Genomic DNA, 22,361 nt, shown 5'->3' with positions numbered 1-22,361 from the left:
AGTCTTTTTTAGTACATACCTTGCACAAAGTTACAAATGTGGTCGGTCATTTTAGCATCAATGTTTGCTTTTTACCTTCAGATATACACATTAAGTTCAGTTATTACCATGTTGTGAACATGGAGGCTTTGAGTGCTAAAAGCTCTATATTTGAAGTTTTTCTCCTACCTGAGCTGAGCGACACGGTGTCTTTCTCCCATGATACGACAGTGACGTAGGCCTCCACAGAAGCAGGAATAATGCACTTGAACACGGCTACACTCCCTCTCATAGCCTTCTGGTCAGCCACTCTGACTGTGTAGGGTTCCCGTGATACTATTGAACAATTAAAAAACAGAATTAAAAGGCACGTCTCATTTACAGGGCAAAATAATGACATTATTATGCATTTTTTTAAAGACATCTAGGGTGAAGCAAACTGGGTCTGCCATCAAAGAAAGCATCAGAGTTCAGATCTATGGTATAAAATTGCAAAGAAAGGGACACTTTCCATGGTAGTGGAAAGTGTAGCTTAAAGTAGAGACACAAGTTTCACCTAAAAAAATTTAACTACAAAACTGGTGCATGTTATAGCATGAACTTCTAATCTTATCTGTGTTTCAGAGAACACAGTCCACAGCAGGTATCAACCACCTTACACAACTCCTTGTAGCTATGTAGGAACAGATCAACGGAGGTGCATAACATGGGCTATTCAGACCCACTGAAGTTCTACTAGAGGTGGGACGCACCTCCTCAGTATACATTTAGGCATGGCTGGGCTAATTGGCATCCTCCACTCACCATTAGTTATTGCTGAGCTCCTCTCTTCCCCTGATTGTTCAACACATTTGGCCAAAAGTCTACTGATACAGTTACAAAACTGATCATTGACCTATGCCCTAGGGTGTCCTGGTTAACATTCTTATGCGTGAACGTGGTGTTATTTATGGACAAATATTCCAATGCCAGAACAGTGCCTGGATTCAGATCATTCAGATTTACTGTCATTGCCCAGATGAGCACTGAAGTCCCCCAGTAGGACAATGGTGTCTCCAACTTGGGCCACTTCCATCACCCTACTCAGGGACTCCAAGAAACTACCAGAAACTCAGAGCTGTTATTTTGTGCTTTACAGTCAGGATCTCTTTTTTTGACACTAGGGAGAACCCCAGTTTTCAAGCACGCTTGGATGATACAAGTATGCCCACCTCTGTCCGACACTGCCCTGTCCAATCACTGAGGGCAATAGCAGATTGCACTAAAGTCCAGCCTTTTCCAGTAGACTAGTTCCAAAAGCTGTGCATTGAAGTCCAACATTATCAGGCCAGTTTCTCCTAATCTAAAGCGCTACCTTAGGTTTCTTCCCAAAGAGAGAAGTGACCTTGCATGTCCTGAGAACAACTTGGGATTGGACCATCAAGGGTTCTGCCTGGCAACTGTCTGATCTATACCTACAGATCAATCATTAGTTGCTCTAAGCCTTTAAGCAGCATTATTGTAAGATTTTGGACCTTTGCTGGACTTAACCACTAAACTACAAAAAAATAACACACTATCAGTACTACAAGTGTTGTACACTCAGTCTGTTAAATTCATACTCATGCAAGTTCCCCCATCATCACAATAACAACAAGTCCTTCAAACCCTTATCTGGAGACTCACCGGCTTTGATGTGGACATCCTGACTCCTAATCTTGCCAGAAGGGTTCTCGGCAGTGCAGTAGTACGTGTTGTCATGGATCAGCTTGCTAAAGCTGGATGGCAGGAAGTTAAAGATCTGGAGGGTTCCATTGGGGTGAACGTGACGGATGCCGGGGACATCGTAGATCTCCTCGCCGGTAGCCAGATACCACCGCAACGAGGCAGGCGGCGCACCCCCAGCAGGACAGGGCACAGAGGTCCCTGTGGTGCTGGCAAATACTACCTCTTGCAGAGATGCATTGACAAAGTATAAGCTGGAATGTAGGTCTTCACTGAAAACTGGAAAAGAAAAAAAATAGGAGAACATCACAATCTGTGGTTTTGATTTTATTTATCAGTCTTTCATTTTTAAATTTTGCAGTAATTATTGCTGAAAGCACCACCTTAACATAAGTTGATAAATAAGCTCTTGATATTAAGCTCTTGATATTTAAGTATCAATTTAAATTAGTTAAGATGAAGAAGATTGAATCAGTATTTGTTAAAAATCTCTGACTCCAAGTGTTGCTTATTCATTGCTCATGATCAGCAGTTATAGATTCATCAGTGTATTCCCATCCCTGGGATTTTGGGAACATTAAATTAACATAAACTCCCATCAATTATGAAATAAGGTCCACGGCCGTGATTATGTTCATGCTTCGGTTTAAACTGGCATCACTGTAAAGAGAATGGCATTAAATGTAGTTAGTGCAGGAGCATTCTCAAGAGGATAGGAGGGTAATAAATGTCAATGTTGGCTCAATTAGCTGCATATAAATCTACAGCTGTTTGATTTCAGAGTGAAGAAGCCAAGGCAGCAGAAGTCTACGATCTGAGGTTCTGTGAAAAGACAGTTTGTTTGTATTTCAGGCAAAAATACAGCATTTGTGTGTGTATGCCTTGTCGCCTCAGCCTGGTGGCAAAGCTCTGCAGTAAATGGCTTACAGTGGCACTGGCAGCTGGCTTGGACCCTCTCTGGGGAGAAAACATTTTAGCACTTCATAAATTCCTAACAAGGTTTCAAATTGCAGACATTTCCATCCTTTTCTCTGCTCCAGTAGCTCTGAACTAGCAATGAGACACTCCACTGACCTGCACATGTACACATGCAAAACACTCATTTGAAGATTAGGAATTCAACACACAAAAATTATTATGGAGGTAAGGATCACTGCTGGAGCCTTTCTCCTGAGAAAGGAATATGCAGATATATTGAAAAGTTGGACAGAGACCTATATTTTCAATGTTATATAAAGTACACTACACCACTACACTAAAAAAAACTATACAGACATTTCATTTAAATGTTTTGACTGTAGTTCAGGGCAGGATAACTATTTATCAAAATACAAACAGACAGTATATTTTTCTGTGAGATTATAAAGCTATATATTTGCTACATTAAGCTTAGATAAAACAGTGTTCTGTATATTGCTCCCCCCCACTACAGTATTTTCTTATAAATGTATTTTTTTCTTACAAAATAATTTAAATAATATTATATTATAAGGGGTAAACTGTGCTTCTGCAAATAGACAGCAAGTGAAAGAGTTTTTTTTCCCCAGGAATATGAATAAATGGCGAAAATAACCTTATCTTTTATGTTAGCTTAAATTAGCGCTATAAAGGCTAATGCTAATTTAAAATAAAATACAAAATAAACGAGCTAACACTGATATTAACACTATGTCAAAAAAGTGCACTCATTTTAGATGTACTTGAAACTTCTAGATTAAAATGTTTAGGCTAACAAAGTTAGTTGTTTTTTGTTGTTTTTTTAGCTAGCTAGAAACCCACAAATGGGATGGTAGCTGTTTATTCTTCCTGTATTAAAACACACTGGTCAGAATCATATCAATTGTTATGTCAAATTAAACAATGCTGTTTTTTCTACTGAGACTGTAATATCACAGGTATCACTGCAATATCTCACCATGCCTGCCTGGTCTCCCTGGTTGGCAAGAATGCAGCCTAAATTTTATTACCAAAAAGGAGCAAAGTGCCTTATATGGCTTGCATTATAGCTTTTAGGGGGCTCTAATCACCTTTGTGAGGAAAAATGTAAGACACAATAAAATAATATATTTATAGAAAACACATTTTTGATGCTGTAATTATGGTTTTTAACATGTCAGCTGTGACTCAGACTGTAGTACAGCCCACAAGTAGCAAGTACCAATCAATCAATGTCTGCGTCCCTTTTTTTATACAATACGTGACTCTGCTTGCTGCCTGTCTGCAATATGTTATCTGCCTGTCCTAGAACATGCCCATATGCATACATGCAAAATATTTTCTGCAGATTCATTTGTTTAAAGGGGTGATAAGATGTTTACACAACTCATTATGTTTCTCAGATATGTGGAAAAAATAGGTATTTGTTAAATATAGTGTATTATATAGTTTATATCTTATAATATATATTGCATATACAGTTTCTTCAACAATATATAAAGCAGATTGTGTAAATGTCACATATGCGTTTATAGAAAGACTGACTTTTTAAGAGTGGGTGGTCCAAATAAAATTTCTGCAATGTGCACTATATATGCTCCCAGCAGAGAAACTTTCATATACCTGTACAGTCTCTAACATCTAAAAGTTTTAGCCAATTTAAATATTTTAAGACACTGTGGGATTGTGCGCCGGGTTCTCGATGGGTCTGTGGCACCGGCTAAGATGAAAATAATACATCAAAGTCATATTAAATTCTGATTCATTCTCTTTTTCCAGCTGGCACTGGGAGTATCAATCTTCTCAGTGCTCTGTTGATAATACAGATCGGAGGTGATGGTGGTGGTAGTAGTTTTTTTTTTAGGGGGGTTCAGCCTCACCTGATGGTGCTCAAGGTTAGTGAGAAGGAGAAGACACTTTAAAATCACTCGTGTCAAGATATTTTAAACATACTGCTTTGATTCGTTTTCATCCAGCAGAGAATTTCCCTCATGTGAAATCCAAAATACACAGCTGATTATGCTAAAGACAGTTTGTGTTGTGAATGAGGTGTGTGTGTGTGTGTATGCATGTAGTAAAACGTCATATTTTGTAAACTTCAATTGATTGGATTTGGGGAAGTAAGTGAAGAAAGTTTGTCAATTTTATTTAAACGAAATTAAAAAATACACATAATATATTTTTTTTATTTAAAAAAAAATCCAGTTACAAACAGCTAGCACACTTCAAAGTTTTCCAATCAAATTATTCAAGTGAAGTTAATTGACTCTTGAAGATGTTACAATAGAAAATGTCTCGAGAGAAGATAGATTAAAGAAGTGTGCGGTTGCTTGAAAAGCTTCTATTCTTCGCGAGCATCAGAGAAATTGGATTAGGATTTATGCCACGGCTGTTTTGATATTCGCCTATTTCACATTTAAAAGTAGGTGAGAGCTATTCAATTTAGACTGGCTGAGTGAGATTGATTTAATTTAACAAAGAAATGGACTCTGGTGAAAGTGCGCATATCGCTGCACTGCTCGTTTTCCTAATTGACTAAACTCAGGAGCCAGACCGCAAAATGGTGTGATGACGCATGTACATCACTCCCCTCGACCTCACAAAGAGCAGCAAGTCATGCCCCAACAAATGGCCTCAGGGTCCAACCACTTACTACATTGCCCTGGAGGAAATCAGTAATTGGCATAATTTTTCATGAACTCAACTGTAAAAGGTGAAATAAATGACACTGTTCAATAATGCATTATATGTATCTATAATTGACTATGATTTTTTTTTTTCGGGATCTTCAGAGGGACAGGAGGAATGAGGGAAGCTGTTTTATATAAACCTTAACTATCACAAGAACTTTTTTAATATTTACCCTCTTTTAAATGTAAGCTTTTTATTCACTAATCTGGTGCTTACTGTCATAGTTTTGAGTGCTATTCTTGCAGTTTCCTATAGCTAGCTCAATTGTATTTTGTTTGCACGTTGCACTTCTGTAATTCCCACTGTTTATGCAACTGGTTTAGAAAGCAATGAGACAGATATTGGAGCAATAATGTTAAAAACTATCATTATTTACTATTTTTTAAGACTTTCAAAGCTATAAAGAAATCTCTACAGGGCTGAAGTGTATGTGTATGAAGTGTTTGTGTTTGGATTGCGTTATAAGCATGTAAGAATATATAAGAACGTATATAAACACATCAAACGCGACTATATCACCAAAAATAAATAAATGCATATAAAATCACACTATTACTTACATCAGCGGTCCCCAACCCCCAGGCCATGGACCGGTAATGGTCCGTGAGTCGTTTGGTACCAGGCCACGAGAGTTGAGGCTTGGGTGTAAAATTTATGGTTTTCTGGGGTTTTATCGGTTTTTAATCAGGGGTTTTTTTTTAATCATTTTTATCATTAACTCGGTTTCCCTGGGTCTTTTCCCGAGTGTTATGAATAAATCTTTTTTTTTGGTAGCAGTGCTGGTTTTCTTTTTTTGTATTTATCCACAAACCCTTAAAGGCCGGCCAGTGAAAATATTGTTGGACATAAACCGGTCCATGGCGCAAAAACGGTTGACTTACATGGAATAATATTATCATTCATTTTATTACATCTGGAGATGTGTTTGTGATTCTGAGTCATAAAAGCCCAATAGAGGCTCTCCTTTTAGCTTTGCTTTGGTCTCCACCCACTCGTGCTAAATGCTACACTAAGTTCACCAGCTAGATGCCAGCTGTCTCCATCTTTTGTTTGGTTATGAACCAATATGTATACATATTTTTTCCCCTTAGAAGAGCTTTCTTGTAAAACTAAAGAGGCGTGAAGAGTGAACAGAAGTTATCCATCATAAAACAATAAGATGCAAGACACAACAGTGGTGTGTAGCGACAGGTGATCATTTTTGGAGAGTTTATTACTAAAAAAAACCCATTGACCATATAAAAATATTCCTTAGAGCACCATTTTGTATTGTGTTATACTGTGTCCTCATTCTATAGTGTTTTTTATGTGCATTATACACGTAAAAACATCACGTAAAAGTTTAAAGGTTTTTATTGGGAATGTAAGATATGGGAAAATTAGCTCTTTGTTTATTGCCATCTGCTTTAATGGGATGACAAAGGTTGGTAGTGTGTCTGTTGTTAGACTGCCACACAGATATTTAAACATAACTACACAGTTATTTCTTGCAGAGCTGTTGTAATCTATTGTCTGTTTAATGTTATAACTGAAAAACTATTAGAAAAATCTGTTTATTGAGTGTTTGACCTTCTGATGATCTGTTTCAGAGAAGCTGTAACATTCCTACAGAATTACTGTATATACAGCAAACAACACCTATTATGAGCCATAGCTGTGCTCCTTTCCACAGCATAACTGATCGGCTGACAGGCTGTTACCATCCACAGCAGAGCCACGTAAACAGTGAATCAGTGTTAATGCAAGGAAATAAAGATTAGTATACATGGTTGATTCCACAGGTCCTGAAGTCCTTGACTCGCCGCTTAATTATTTTTCAGCCTGACACATGCTCAAAACATGCTACAGTCACTTTTTGTGTGATGTTTTCCTCTCTCATGTGTCCTTGCAAGTTAAGATGAATGGTCCCGGTGCCACATGGGACTTCTCATCCCACACCAACATATTCCATCTTTTATGCAGCTGCTAGTTTTTTTGTCATGAACTCTCTGTGACATGTGAAGAAGAGAGAACAGCAGAAAGCAAACAAGAAGGGGCAAAAAGAGAATCAGAGAGATAGTGGGATTGATTCAGCTTCCCATATTTCAGGGGGCACTTGTGTTGCATCTGTTGAGCGAGCAGATCTATTGTCTGAGTTGTCAACGCCACCGCAGCATGGGGACTCTGCACTGCATGGTAGCGTGGCACCGGGTACCTCATAGTGACAATGTGACAGCAGGAACCTTGGGTAATTAAAGCAGCTCTGTGCTCTGTGCCCTCAGGGCATGTCTGCCTGGGATGTGGAGATCATACCTGGCTCACTCACATTCAACACTAACAGCTGAAGCAATTTTCAACCTTAACAAATTCCTGCTCTGTGCATTTATGGATAGTAGCATTAGTGTGATGTAGGCAGCGCTCGAGCATGTGATCAAGCTTTATTCCCAGCAGCTAAAAATAGGGCCTTGACCTGTGGGTGACCCAAATTTGAAATACACTGTACAGGTACAGTGCATTTCATTTAATCTGATTACCATGGATGAAAATCATATTTCACCAAAGTAAGTTATTTTTTCTTTATATCAGTCTATGAACTTGAAAGCAATATGTGTAGAGCTATGTATAGAGCTAGGAGCTCTGATACAGGGAAATGATAACCAGCCAGGGCCAGGGAGTCCACTGTGAGTAAGCATTCCCACTGATCTGATCTGCCCAGAGGCAATACACCATGCATGGAAGTTAAATGACTGTATTCCAATTTGCTCTCATGAATATTAAGCAGGGCTGTGACAGAAAGGGCTGGCTGTACGCAAGCTGCTGATCCACACCGACAGATCAGTCCTCTGATGTCTAGGAGGGGCGGGCAACTCTAAAAACGAGGCCCCCACAGCAGATGAGCCTCCTCCTCCTCCCTGGTCTATTTTCATGTCTTAAATGGGCCAGAGTGGCTGGCTGTCTCATCAAGGGAAAGCCAGAGACCCTGGACTGGTTCTCAGTTAGTATAACTAAGCAATAAAGACGTTGATGTCTAAATTATGCTGCTGCTACTGCTGATGATGATGAGTGCAAGTGAATCTGATGAGGGATTATACCGTAGCAAACTATAGCAGCTCCCTCTGCTGCTGCTGCTGATGAATAAAAACCTCCACTAGTAGAAATCTAATATTGCTATGTAATATAACAAGCGCACTAGAAGGTGGAGGGAAACCAAGGTCTGTAATAAAGTAAACAAAAAAGCACTGCTTTGAAATTGTTGCATATATCCACTGCAGATTTACAAGGAGTTGGATTTTACTATGTGAACCTGGAAAACGCTGCTACTGAACCGCAGCAGCTTCTCCAATTAGACCAAACTTATTACAGATGATTTAAGATTTCAACACCTGCAGTTTTACCTATTAATTAAAATAATTTTCTAATTTTACTAAGACCTGAGGAGAGCAGCACTGCGCTGTTGCCTCTCCTCAACCCAATTAACATGAATAAAACCTGTGTATTTATAGAAAGCTAATGCTAATCCTTTTGACAAACAGGCACAGGATTGTTTGTTATAAATATATTTTAGGGGTGATTTATTCCCACAGGGTGCAACATTGATGGTGTGCTGTATAAAGTAATCCAGCACTGCTAAAAAGAAGCATTTAGTAATGTATTTACTGTATAAACCAATAATTTTTTTGTATGTTACATAAAATAATCAGAGGACTATCCCGTGAACTCCACAGTGGGGGTTGAGTTGTTATCTTTTAATTTTAATAAGTTTGCCAGGTGAAAGTTGATTGAGAGGAGCGAAGATACTTTATATTTATACACCGATTAATAATGTAAATGCTTTTATTTGTGTGAAGGAAACATCAAATGGAAGGAACCAAGTAACAATCAAAGCAGCACATAATCTAGCGAGGGTCTCATTTAATCACTGATTTATTATCTCTGCAGACTCACCACAAACACAGGCATGCTGGATGCCTTTTACATTTAAAACGATGTTACCTTTTTAAATATAAAAGAAAATTTATCAATGAATCAATTTTTGTTTAATTTTTAATAGTAGTTCATCTATTTTAGCTAGCTAGAAAACTTTGATTAATTGGTGCTACGTAGCGCTCTGCTAGGATTAGCTAGGCTAATTCAAGTCAGCACAGCTGTTGCTGCTTTTTTGGAGCATTTTTGGTAGAAGTTTAAAAAGTTTTAACTCCAGTATTGGTGAGTGAAATTATTCTACTTTGTTAGTCTGGCACTTAGCACCAGTTAGCAGGTATCTGTTTTTGTGATGTTTATGGATGTAGCTTGCTAACCCAACTTGCTCATTTGAATAATAACTCCATCCTTTCATCTAAATACAATAACTTCTCACTCGTGCTACTACACACATGTAATGTGCTCACTTATAAGATACCGGTAGCATTGTTCTGCTTGCCTAGAGTCATGGTATAAAGAAAGTAGACCATCTGTCAATATTAAGGTTTATATTGTAGAACAGTTTGGTATACAAAGGAGTTTGTGATCAATTCAAAGGCTGCAAGGCGCCCAGGCCCTGTGGCTGCAGAATAAGCCGCAGTCATCTCCAGCAGCTCTGTGGAGCTTTTCTATAAACACAACACTGTGCATTACAGTCAGAAATCTCCACTATGGTCTCATTTGTCTAAAGGACATTGTTACACAGGTCTTGTGAGCTTGTTGCCACTTTCTTAGCTGTGCCGTCATGTCCTTTTCAGTGACAGTGTCTTCTCCTGCCTTCACCCTTCCAAACCTGTTCATTCTTTTTTTAATTGTACTGTCATGAACTTTTAACATTTAACATGCTAACTGAGGGCTGTAAAGTCTGACATGTTGCACTGAAGGATTTGTTGCAGTTTCTCAGCTTCTCATTGCTCAGTCTGACCTTGTGGTGAATTTGCTAGGAAATTGACTCCTGAGAAGACCGGTAACTGTCTTGAATGTTCACTGTAGAATGATGGACTTCAGACTGTTTGGAAATGGCCTTATAGCCCTTCCCAGATTAATAGACGGCAGCGGTTGCATCATCTAAAATAGTTACTGATGTCTTTCCTCTGTGGCATCATGTTAACACACACCTGAATGCTCCGGACCATCAAACTGCCAAACCTTCTGTCTCATAGAGGGCCTCCCATGCTCTGATGATCAGTTAATCAAGTCCATTTGACTAGCAGGACTTGGCTTCTACTTACCCTCTTAATTCTTGTGGATGCCACAAGGTTGTACTTAGTTTTTCACACACTTTGTCTACATTTTGGCTTAATTTTTGTTAAATAAATAATGACGCAGTGTAAGGTCTGAGGTTCTGAGGTTGTATTTTCCTAATTGCAAGATCGGCTGTGGCCAAGATTATTATGTTTGTTACATAAAAATTTTGAATTTAAAGAGGATGTGCTTTCTTTTTACCATAACTGTATATTTTCTGCCACAGTTTTTATTCAAATAATACATCGCTAAATCAGTAACCCATTCTCTTAAGAAACATATGCAAATACATCCTTTAAAGAAGTAAGTCCAGCTTCATCGAAGAGTCTGCGTTGCTATGGCTCTATATTTATAATGATGACTTTATAGAACAGTCAGGCCCAGGTTTGTCAGAAATAGACATCATAATCTTCTATCCTTTAAGACTGTCTGTATGTATTCAACAGGTTTGATTGAGCCTTCACTGGATATAATCAAATCACCTCCAAAATAATCTAATGGTCAACATACACTGCCTTTCTTGATAACATGATTAAGCAGCAACATTCTCACTGAACAGATGCTTTTTCAGTCTACCAGAGGCCCAACCTCAGTTAGACAAGCAGATATCACACATACTGGACAAGCAACCTTATTATGTCACCCAGCATTAAGTCTAAGGGCCTTCAGAAAAGTTGCTGCTGTTGGATTTATCATAACTGCTGTCCACCTGGATGGTACCTAGGGAGCTCCATGGTGGTTTCATAGGGGTATATGAGAAGCTTCTGAAGAGGCTGACCTGACACAGATAGCCTTTGGCCCTCAGGCTTTGTTATTTTATCTGTGCCAGCTAAATCTGTTAGGTAGCCATGGCACACCTGTGCAAAATATGCAGAGGAAACTTTTTCTGTTTACTTAGAAGTCAAAGCAAACACCTGATTTCACAACACAAGCATCGGCAAACTCACATAACCAATTCGATTTACGTACAGAGGAGGTGCAACAGAGATAGTTAAATCCAGACCACAGAAAACTGATTGTCGATATTAGCTCTGAGGAAATAATGCAGGTTCTGGGTGTCTAAACATAGCCAGAAGGAAGCAGCTACAATGAGCAAACTTCTGCAGGAGTTGACACTGAAAGGAAAAACAAATTAAACTTGTTGCCAGCGAACACGATTTACAGATATCTTCACCATCAGCATTTGGATGTTTGTTTGCTAACGCGACGCCCATGCTCAGTATCACATATGCTTTTTTTGGTTTCTTCCTGTTCTGTCAGCCTTTTTCTGTGTTTTTAAATGAGCCGTTGGTTTGAATTGCACTATCATTTGAAGCCCGCCTTGTTCTTCCAGCTGATTGCAGCGTCCTTATTAGCTTTTTTGCGACCCTCCTGAACTCGATTTTGAGAAGTGCTTTACACTTGTGATTTTATTGCTACCAATACTGCACAGGTAATAATACAATTATTGCCTCGGTTACCCTTTTAAGATACATACCCCTGTCCCTGTTTTGTCCAAGAGATGTCTGTGACCAGCAGCTGGTAGAGTGTGTTAATGTGGATGTCACAGCAGCTGGCTGCTCTCATCCTGTTAGCTCTGCCTGCCATTATCAGGCCCTCCAACCGCCACCACCTACTCCCCCTCCAAAGCTGCTGTGATTGCTGCTGCGTGCCGTACTCATTTTAATACTCCAGACTCATTTGACCGTCTTTATGGACTTATCATATTAAACATTTATCACAGCCATTTCCCTAAATCAAGCATGTTTATTCAACACTTAGGGGACCACAGCCGGGATCCTTTCAGCACCCCCACCCCCGGCACACTCACACATTTCACACACACACACATCTTTATTTTCTCCTTTTCCTTGTTTCTCTCCGTTCCTCCTCTACTCTCCCTCAGCCCCCCTGGCTTACTTTATTACAGTCCTCGTTTCCCTCTGTACGCCTGCCTGAATAAAATGAGAGGCAGTTTTGTACAGTTTCTTCCCTTTTCCTTTCCGGTCATCCTTTCCTCCAGTGGCTAGGACACAAGGGGAATTGTGCTGTGCGAAGCCGAGCAGCCAAGCAGACACAAACGTATTCTGAGCATTTAGTCCTTTGAATGAATCGAGTTTTAATTTAATCATCTGATCAAACACTAATTAGCATAATCACTTGTGGGGATGGATGGTCTAGATAGAGACACAGAGCAATACATAATAGACCCCGTCTATGTGTTGCTAAATGTCTGCGGGACACTTAAAAACACATACAGTATATAAATGTTACAAGCTTCTAGGGACCCATGTGGGGCTTTGCCCAAATTACCTCCTCTTGCACGAACAATAGAGGGAAGTCTTCTTCAACAGCACAGCCCCAGCAAAGTGATATATTCACTGCTACACTACCCTACAATCAAATGCACTGAAGCCAGGCCCCGCGTCCTCTTATTTGATCTTGGACAAGATGGCTTACTGCAGCATCACACCTTGGCCTGAGCAAAGGAGGTCTGGGAATTCTAGGAATACCACAAAGTGCTAAGATTATTGACAATGCACTCAGTCTCACACCGGGCCGAGGGATCGATGAGTGGCCAGAAGGACATAAATCAGACTCCTGTGGCTCCACTCCATGTCACACACTAGCCCACCCACCCCACTTCCCAATTAAACTCACGTACGCACTGGTTTGCATGCACACAGGAACACACACTCCGTAAAGCCTCCCGACACATTATATATATACTTCACATGAACACCAGGAAATACAGCACTACCTTCCACATCTCATACACACACACACACACACACACACACACACAGGCATATTCTCACACACCTTACAAACAAGATGACAGCGCTTTAAAAATGGCCAGCTAAAAATAACCGCCACTAACTTGGTCTTAAATCTTAGCATCTGTGCCAGGTTTAAAAATAAGGAGCAATGTCAAGAGACCAAGCTGGACCCATTTGTCTTTCTGTCACTCTGTCTATCCAGCTTTGCCTCCTCCGTTATCCCATAGCCTACTTTAATATTCGGACAACGGAGCATGAGACACTGGGACAGACTTGATGATGAAATATCTCCAGGAAATGCATTTTTGAATAAACTGACTGAGATGCAGATTTGAATATACAAGGAGGGTCCATGAAAAGCCAAGCTCAGAGGCATCACTGGAAAGAAAGAGACAGGCTGGCAGACAGTTGGTGAGCCACAATACATCAGGCATGCATCATGCTAAGGACAAAGTCACGCGAATCAATTCAGCCTTGGGCTACCAAGTGAGTCGAGTTCAATTCCTGGACCTGGTATGTGGATGGCTGGATTAACAGCCAGTATTTATGAGGTGCAGTGTGATTGTTTGTCTCTAGGGGTGATGGATAGCAAACTTGTCGCACCTTCAACACCTGTCTTCCACGATGGGCAAAAACTGTGGTGGGATACTCACCACAAGTGAGCCTGCAGACACACACACACACCAATGAGACCCAAAAAGGACTACTGGTGTGCGTGCACATATAATCTATATTTTATGAAAAGGTCATGCATGTTTTTATATTTGACACAAGTATTAAATAACATTTCTCTGTCCTGTTTGGAAAAAGGGAATCAAAACTGGATTGAATTTCACAAAACCAAGTTTCTTCTGGCAAAACAGCAGCACATAAAAACTGCAAATAGAGAAACAAGGTTTTACTTCTAATGAACTCGTTTTGGGGGGGATATTGTCACAAAGGCTCATGCAACCTTGTAACAATATAATCTCATGTTTAGAATAATTGCTATTTAAAGCAAACATCTGATTGGAAGCAGATCACAAACTAAAGCAAGTTAGCAAAGCTAACTTAGAACACTTTAAACCCAAAAAAGATACAAAAGTCATTGAGAAGATTGAGTAGTTTAATTAAATTGTGCTACTAACACTTTGGGTTTGATGAGACACATTTTGTTCATTTTTGAATAAACTATACTTCAATAACTTGAAGCTTTTTGAGAATTTTTTTTCTAAACCAGTTCCTGACTAACATTTGGAGACCTCACTGCAACTATGAAAAAGAAATAAATGAAATAACATATTTTTTTTTATATATGTAGTTGCCTGGTGAGTGTGTTGAAATTTGTTTTTTGTTTTACACACCTTCATTTTTGACCAATTGCAATTAGGTGTGCAACCAACTTGTCACCCAGAGGTTGATTGTGCAACAACCTTCTAACTATTTTGGATTGTAAGGTTATTGCAGAGGTCACCTGGTGGGAGCCAACCTGTCTGCAAACAATCACAGTGTGACTGCAACCACTCCCAGACAGATTGACGAAGGTTTTCAGATAACTTCTGTCAGATTGACTGCAACGTGTTGGCAATCTGAGTCAGGACCCATCTCTTTCTAATTGGCTTTCTACTTAACTTATCTGGTCGCTAACTGATTTTATTCTGGTTATAGTCCTTTATAAAAGTGAGGTTGCTGAGTGCCTGTGTCATTTTGCACTTAAATTGTCATCTTGCAGAAACTATGTCACTATTTATGGAGGAATTTCTGAATTTCAAATCAGACGGAAACTGACTTGCAACAGATCTGCAAGTTTTCATCATTAATCGCCACATTATCTCAGACAGATCTCACAAACTTGCCAGCTTAACCCCATTCAGTCAAACTGAGAGCAGACTGACTCTGTAATATGCCATTTTATCCCACCAAAATCACTCTGAAGACAGCAGCTGACTGCGAGTGCACACAAACCTGCTCAAAGGTAATGATATGGCAAGCTATTTTACAATATCGTTGGTCTGACGTCACTGTTACATAATTTAAAAAAAGGCAATCAGCTTCCTCAAATGTTTGAGTGCTTTTAACTTATTTGGGCAAAGAGAGCGGGCCACAGTGTACTGTTGTATCAACACATATTTATTCATTCAGTATCTTCTGCCTGTGCTGATCATGTCACAGTTGGTTAACTTGTCATATCCAGACTGATAATGTACAGTACAGTACGATACAGAGTACTAATAAAATGATAAAGTTGACTATGTAACAGGTTTTGTAGGCGTGTTTGTAACTGGGATTAACCAAACTCCAGTTAATATACAAATTTTTGATTGAATGCTGTTATAAGTTGCGTATAGGACCTTGTTTCATTCTTGATGATCCACATGTTTGATTTGGGAAAGATTTTACACTTTATACCTCTCCTGATGCAACCCTGCAGATATATCCAGGTTTGGAACTGAAACTGGGAGTACACTGGCTCGAGACCCCCTGTTATGGTGTATGGTTTGGAGACAGTGACACTAACGAAAAGACAAAAGGCCAAGCTGGAGGTGGCAGAGTTGAAGATGTTTAGACTTAACCAGGATAGACAGAATTACAAATGAGTACATCAGAGGGACAGCTCAGGTCAATCGTTTTGGAAACAAACTTTTGACCTTGAAAAAGTTTTATTAAATCAGAATTAGCACCTTGCAGTAGATCTTCACGTTTCAGGTTTTGCATCAAGAAGAGCGGTCTGTAGGTCTGCGGGTCTGTTATTGAGACACTCACTGGGTCTTTTGTCATAAGTGGGCGTGTTCCAAACTACTTTGAAACTAAAATCAACAGAAAACCACTTCTGCAGAGGAGAGCAGAAGTGGTTCACTGGTCTTTTTTAAACTGTCAAATAAAGCTTCTACACCAGTTCCCCCACTACAGTACCTGTGCAGTGTAGCCCAGTAATATAACATGTCACTTTGACAGGTGCTGAGTGAATTAAAAACATCCTCTCTACTGAGAACCCTCTCTGAGAGGGAAACCCCCGCCAGATGTACTACAGCCTCACTTTGCACACATGATCAAACACCTACATCTGGGTGCTGAGGGCTTTTCTGCTCTTCCCCGCAGATGCTAAATGATATCGTTAACATTTTAATGCAAGAGACATTTACACGCGGGCTTGCGCAATTACACCTCCGATTCAGTGGAATCCTGTCAGACACAGTGTGATCGGTAATTAGATTTTACATTGGGTGAAATGCAGCACACACACATAAGCATGCGCGCACATGCACGAGTCACCAAAGCTTGCTCCTAATTAGGGAGCTAGACAGGCTCGAGGAGGTATGGTACAGTAGAGTAGCCCTCATTATACAGCTGGGATGTATGAACTAGGGGATATCTATTATGATCGCACATCAGGGTATCCATTACCCAACATTAGCACCTCTTTCAACTGGAATCGCGCACAGAGTTCAAAACGTAACCCAACAAACCTTCACACAACTCAGACAAGTGAGGAAGAGTTAAGTGGGTTTGTAAACTTAATTTAGCCCATTAGATATTCAGATCAGAGTGAGACTGCACAAGATGATCTATCACTTGACTGTACGCTGGGTGCTTTCATGGGGTAATTTGATTTCAAGAGCTATGATACTGCTTGTGCAACCAAATCCTAATTGGTAATTAGTAAACAGACTACTAGTCGTGAGTGCAACAATAAGGGTGGTCAGGTTTCTCTCCATTTGCTTTACAGACCCGGCCGCTGGGAGGCCGCTGATCTTTAGACATTTTTACAGAGGCATCTCCGACAAAAGGAGGCTCTCATCACTGCACTGGCTTTATCGCCTTCATGTAGATTTATTACCACACAAACACTCGTCCCACCTTCTATTTGCAGCCAAGTTCAATCTATCCATCCACCCCAGTCTCCGCAGCATTTCCATCTAGTGTTGCAGGTTGCTAATAATGTGGGGTCATGTAAAATTGGCAGGCTAACTGATGTTGGCAGCTATTTACTGTACTGTAAGCTACACTGGGATGGATGCTCTGGAAGAGCTTCCTTATTTTGGTGTGTGTGTGTGTGTGTGTGTGTGTGTGTGTGTGTGTGTAGTCCGCGAAAGGTCACAGCTAATTGAGATCAAAATTTGATTGCATGATTTCCTGACCTCTACATAATAGTTCGTTTATTGAAGAAATACGAGATAAGTCCTTTTTAAGTCACGAGCATCGGGTTAAGCCGCGTGCATGTCTACAAATCATCGCAGTCTTGGTGGGGACTCTGTGAGAAGCCTTGTCTCATTATATCTTTGCAACGAGAATTTGAATAGGCCAGTTTAGCTTGCTGTAGTTTTGCCCAGAGGCAACTTTCAGGCAGAGATATTTAATGGTTCCTCTCCTGTACTGATGACTGAATTTATAGATGCTACTTTGATAGGTGCAGGAAATAGCAAGAGCATAAAGTCTTAAACGGAATACAAAAAGTAATTGTGCCTCTTGGCTGGTGAATGTGTCAGATTTAACATTTTAATTTTCATAAAAAGAGTAATAAGGACCGGGGTTGTCTTTTGCTTCCTTTTGATAATAAACAATCAATTGCAAAGATAAGGAAAGCAATTAAAATGTGACATTTTTGAGCATTGTGTGGTTGCGAATCCGTTTCCCTTTCTTTAATTGAGTTCATTAGGCTGATATCCAGTGAATGTACGCAAAGAACACAGAGAACCCAGAAGCGCTGTGAGGTGCTCGGTTATAATATGGTTGCTTATAACACCTGTGGACACAACGATGTAACGAGATGTGATTAGCTTTGGGTCGGGAGCTTCCAGGTCAGCACGGTTTGCAGACAAACTCACAGTTCCCATCAGGAATAGTCTAATATTTCCACAGGTGTGCCATTTTTTTATGTTTTAAAAAGGTTTCCAGTTTGTGAAGAATTATTAAGCCCAACCTAGTGAATGAAATCATCCGGTTATCCAATGTTATGAACGGGAATTCTGAACTGCATGGTATTTTCTTTGCACAACACCACATCATATGGCTTTCTTTCCCCCCATACGGTGAAGAGTGAATGGGTGAACGTTTTAGGACGCAGCCCCTAACACCCATTAAGGAGGTTACCATAGAGACAGGCCAGTGTGCACATGATAGGCCTAACTCTGAAACAGCAAGAACTGTCTGGAATCCAATCTCCGTGCTGGCTTCCATCTACAAGGTCATTCATTCATTCTGACAATGACTACTCAGCCGATGAACACCTCATTTTCATGATAATCAACCATATATATATAGCCAGGGTCCTGTACATAATGGGAAAATCAAATATAAATGATAGAAAAAGGTAAAGATACTTTAAAATTCACTTATACACACACATATGTATATATATATATATATATATATATATATATATATATATATATATATATATACACACACACACACATATATACATATATATATACACATATATACACATATATACACACACACATATATATATATATATATATATATATATATATATATATATATATATATATATATATATATATATATATATATGTGTGTGTGTGTGTGGGTGTGTAATGATTGCAGTGCAAATAACAAGCACAAAAAGTGTAACGTCTGCACTCAAGGCTGTCTATTGCTTAATCCCTATCAGTTGCCTCAGGCCTCCTCAATAATCCCTTAAGCAATAAACGGACACAATCTTGCATGGCAGTTGATCTAATGTCAGAGTCAGATGATTATGATTAATGAGGATTCCTTATTGTTCCTTTATGAGTTTCAGCACAAGCTGGGCTGAGGGAGATACCATTTTATATGGAGTCAATGTCAATAAACGGCACCGACGGAGGGTTGCCTCAGCACCGAAAACGCGTTGGCACAGAAACAAAAATCCATTTCGAAGCTTTATTTTATCATTCCGGCCAGAGGGGGGAAAATCCATTTTGGGGGCATACTATAATATATCACAGCCCCTTGATGCGGTTGAATGTATTCATACCTGTAAATCCCCACTTCCCTAATTTTTCTTTTGTGAAATCTCTTTTTTTTCCATACAAAAGCAACCGACCACTGATATTTTTTTTTCAATCCCCATCTTGTCACCCTGATGTCTCCCAGACATGTTTCCATTTTCTTTCCTTCTCCTTCTTCAACTCTCCCTTTTTCTTCCCCTGTTTTCGTACACACCCAGTCGGCCATAATCCCTCCCTGTAGAAGGGACTCTGGCCAATAAGTGAACGCAATAAACTGTATCAATTTTCCACCATTGATTTTATATATATGCATATATACGCACTGTGAGAGCGTGCAAATATACCTGCATGGTGTCTCGCATGTGTGCAATGGCACAAATGCATGCAACTGCACTTGTGTACACGAAAAACAGCGACAAGATGCACGACCAGGTCTGAACGTCTCAATTCAAGCATTTGAATGGAAAAAATGCATTTCACACTCTTTTCACGAGTAAATTTGTGAAGTACTTTTGCATTTGCAGACAAATAAAATACAAAAATGACCCCTGAGGACTGTGTTTCATCCAAAAACATTACACCTGTACTGTTCATTACATTCGTTGCATGAACATTTTGTACTAATGGTGCACGCTTTCTCTCTGCTAACTACATTTTAAGGTAAATAAACAAAAAGCTGAGCTCACATTTGTAACAAAACTGGTTTTGCAGGTGCTGCGAACACCCTGCTCAAGCCAGAAATATAATTTAATTTTTTTAATTAAAAAACAAACAAACCCCAAAACGTTAAAATGCAAATACGAATGACTGCCTTTAAAGATCTTTGTATAAACTGGCCTTTTTTTTTATGCTTTAGTGTCAATTTAGGCCATTTGAACTTGAAAAATATGCTCTCTGTGGGGGATGGGGAAAGGGTTAAACCAAATGTCCATTATATCAAAGACGTCACTTATTACTAAGGGCCACAGTGGAACAAGGTTGTAACAGAAAAAAATAAGTATCATTTGGTATAAAACAAAAACAAATATTATTAATATGATTCAAATGAAAAACTATTCAAACTTGACATAATATCCAACTATTGCAATTAAACAGACTGACTACAGGCACACTAACAACATGGTATAGCCGTTTTATTTCTCCTGGTTCAGGGTGTATATCTGAAGGCCAGATATGGGTCTAATGGTTTGTAGGAGAGCTTGAAGGATTTAAAACGCAATTCATGCCTCGCCCGTCTCTCCCCCTCTATCAGGGGTGTCAGCCTTTTGACAAGCATATAAAATCCATTTCATGTGGGTCACAGGTGACCTCCATCCTCCCTCCTCAGTCACTTAGCTGTCTACCAGTGATTTGCCTTCTGCAGTATGTGATGAGCAATAATAATAATAATAAAAATATGAGCAGGTGCAACTTACCATTCAAGATGCTCTGGGAAAAGATAAAAGCCAATATCCACATGCCCTGCTCCGTTCAATCCCCCCAAGCTATGCTTTCTCTTCTTCCTCTGACCGGTGCCTCCCTGGGTTTCTCTTCTGTGCGCTTGGGCTAAGGTTAAACATTTGCCACTGTCTTGAAGCAAACCGGTCCAAGTCTCTACTTTTAATATCTCCTTCGTACTTTTTTGTTACACTGATTTGGTTTCTGGGATGTCTCGGAGCATAAATGCGCCTCTGTGATTTTCTTGGGGAGAGCTCTGCTCAGACTCTCCTTCCTGTGCTCCGCGTCTTGCTGCTTGTCCCTGTTATTCAAAAGGATGCTGAAGGGGTGAAGCCCAGGTGTGTGTGTGATGCTGAGTCAGAGCCGGGTTAGAGCGGATCCTGGGAAAAGAAATTAAATCCGAAAACAAGAAAGAAACAAACAAAAATTAAAATTTAGAAAAAATGGTTAAACTAAATCTTTAAAAGAAAAATGTCCGGTTTCAGGTTTCCTGAATAAAACACTGGAAGACGGATCATCCTTGAAGGTAAAAATAAATGAATAAATAAAATGTTACAAAATTAAAACAACTAAATGAGAAAAGAAGCAAAGAGAAGAGAGAGGGCGGTGGCAGAAGAATGAAAAGCAGGTTTTTTGCTCAGACTCCAAAGTCAGATCATCTTCATCGCCTCTGTGCGTCCAGCAAGAGGCGAGCAAGCGCATCTTCTCCGCTGCCGCTCTCTAATCGCACCACACTGACTCTCTGAGCATTACACAGAATAACCCTCTCCCCTGCCCCTGCAGACGCTTTAATTCCTCATTGCCTTAAAGGAGCAGAGGCGGCAGCCGGTCGCTCCTCGGGGCAGGATACTGTTGTGGAGGTGGAAGAGTGTGAGAGCACGCAGCGAGTGGGGCATTTGCATTAAGGAAATGAGCTGCACCTGACGCACCAAGGTACCAAAGATTTTTACGCACGGGGTTGTATCAGCTCAAACAGAAAGCGCTGTCTGCTGGCGTGCAGGTGTACGCGGAACACGCCGCTGTGCCCCAGATCTGGCTTGAATTTAGTTCCTAATGTTTTTCTTTCGTGTGTGAAAACAGAAGCGAGCTCCCCCGTAATAATGGGAATCTACAAGGACACCCAGTGACGCGTATTTTCTGTTGTTTAAGTAGAAAATGTAGTTGTTTTTTTCTTTTAAACTGAATAACAACGTGAACTTGATTGATGAGATTTAATAATCGCATTGAACAGAAGATAGGAGGGGAAGGCAGCCACTCTGTCAGGGGGAAGAAAAGGGGTTAAGATGAAGAGCCCCCCCACCCCGAAGACGCACATACTCACACAGTTTATATCGCCTCCCTCAACCCAATAATCCACCACTCACCACCACCACCAACCCCCACTACCACCACCCCTCCATTTTAATGCCTGCCTTGAAGTCAAGGGTATAGCTGTGGAAGCCTGTGGGCCTGGCCGGGTTACACTCAGTGTGATATAACCGCCAGCTCATGCTCTGTCCCACATGACAGAATACATTGCAAGTGAGATTCCAGCTATATACCCCAAGACACTCATTTTGTATGCTCATATCCTTACAAGTCTGAATGTGTACGAAGATAAATAAATAGAAGGTTTCATGGTGAAAGGCTATACTGACTACATTTGTAGCGCTAATAGCTGCCTTTTAAGTTGGTAAAGATGCTGAGCTGAGAGTTCTCGGTTCAGCTATTTTGATCTTTGCATTTTGCTGCTGTCCAG

At 40.0% G+C, this 22,361-nt stretch overlaps 1 protein-coding gene across 5 annotated transcripts in view; it reads right to left on the bottom strand.

Annotated features, from left to right (window-relative positions):
• Window positions 1-21,513, bottom strand: part of dscamb (Down syndrome cell adhesion molecule b) — a 134,094-nt gene extending 112,581 nt beyond the window's left edge. For 3 of the 5 annotated variants that reach the window (XM_076892287.1, XM_076892288.1, XM_012917205.3), the window contains exons 1-3: window positions 20,602-21,503; window positions 1,645-1,962; window positions 169-315 (exon numbers count right to left, since the gene is read on the bottom strand). In XM_076892287.1, coding sequence (XP_076748402.1) covers window positions 169-315; window positions 1,645-1,962; window positions 20,602-20,644 — 508 coding nt within the window. In that variant the 5' untranslated portion in view covers window positions 20,645-21,503. Of the gene's footprint in view, window positions 1-168; window positions 316-1,644; window positions 1,963-20,601 lie in introns of all 5 variants that reach the window. The other 2 variants (XM_076892289.1, XM_004544012.4) reach the window with 2 other exon arrangements.
• Between the last annotated feature and the right edge of the window lie 848 nt (window positions 21,514-22,361).

This window comes from Maylandia zebra, linkage group LG14 (assembly GCF_041146795.1).
Source record: "Maylandia zebra isolate NMK-2024a linkage group LG14, Mzebra_GT3a, whole genome shotgun sequence".
Lineage (NCBI taxonomy): Eukaryota > Metazoa > Chordata > Actinopteri > Cichliformes > Cichlidae > Maylandia > Maylandia zebra.
The sequence above is the reverse complement of the archived record's forward strand: the minus strand, read 5'-3'. Positions and strand labels throughout refer to the sequence as shown.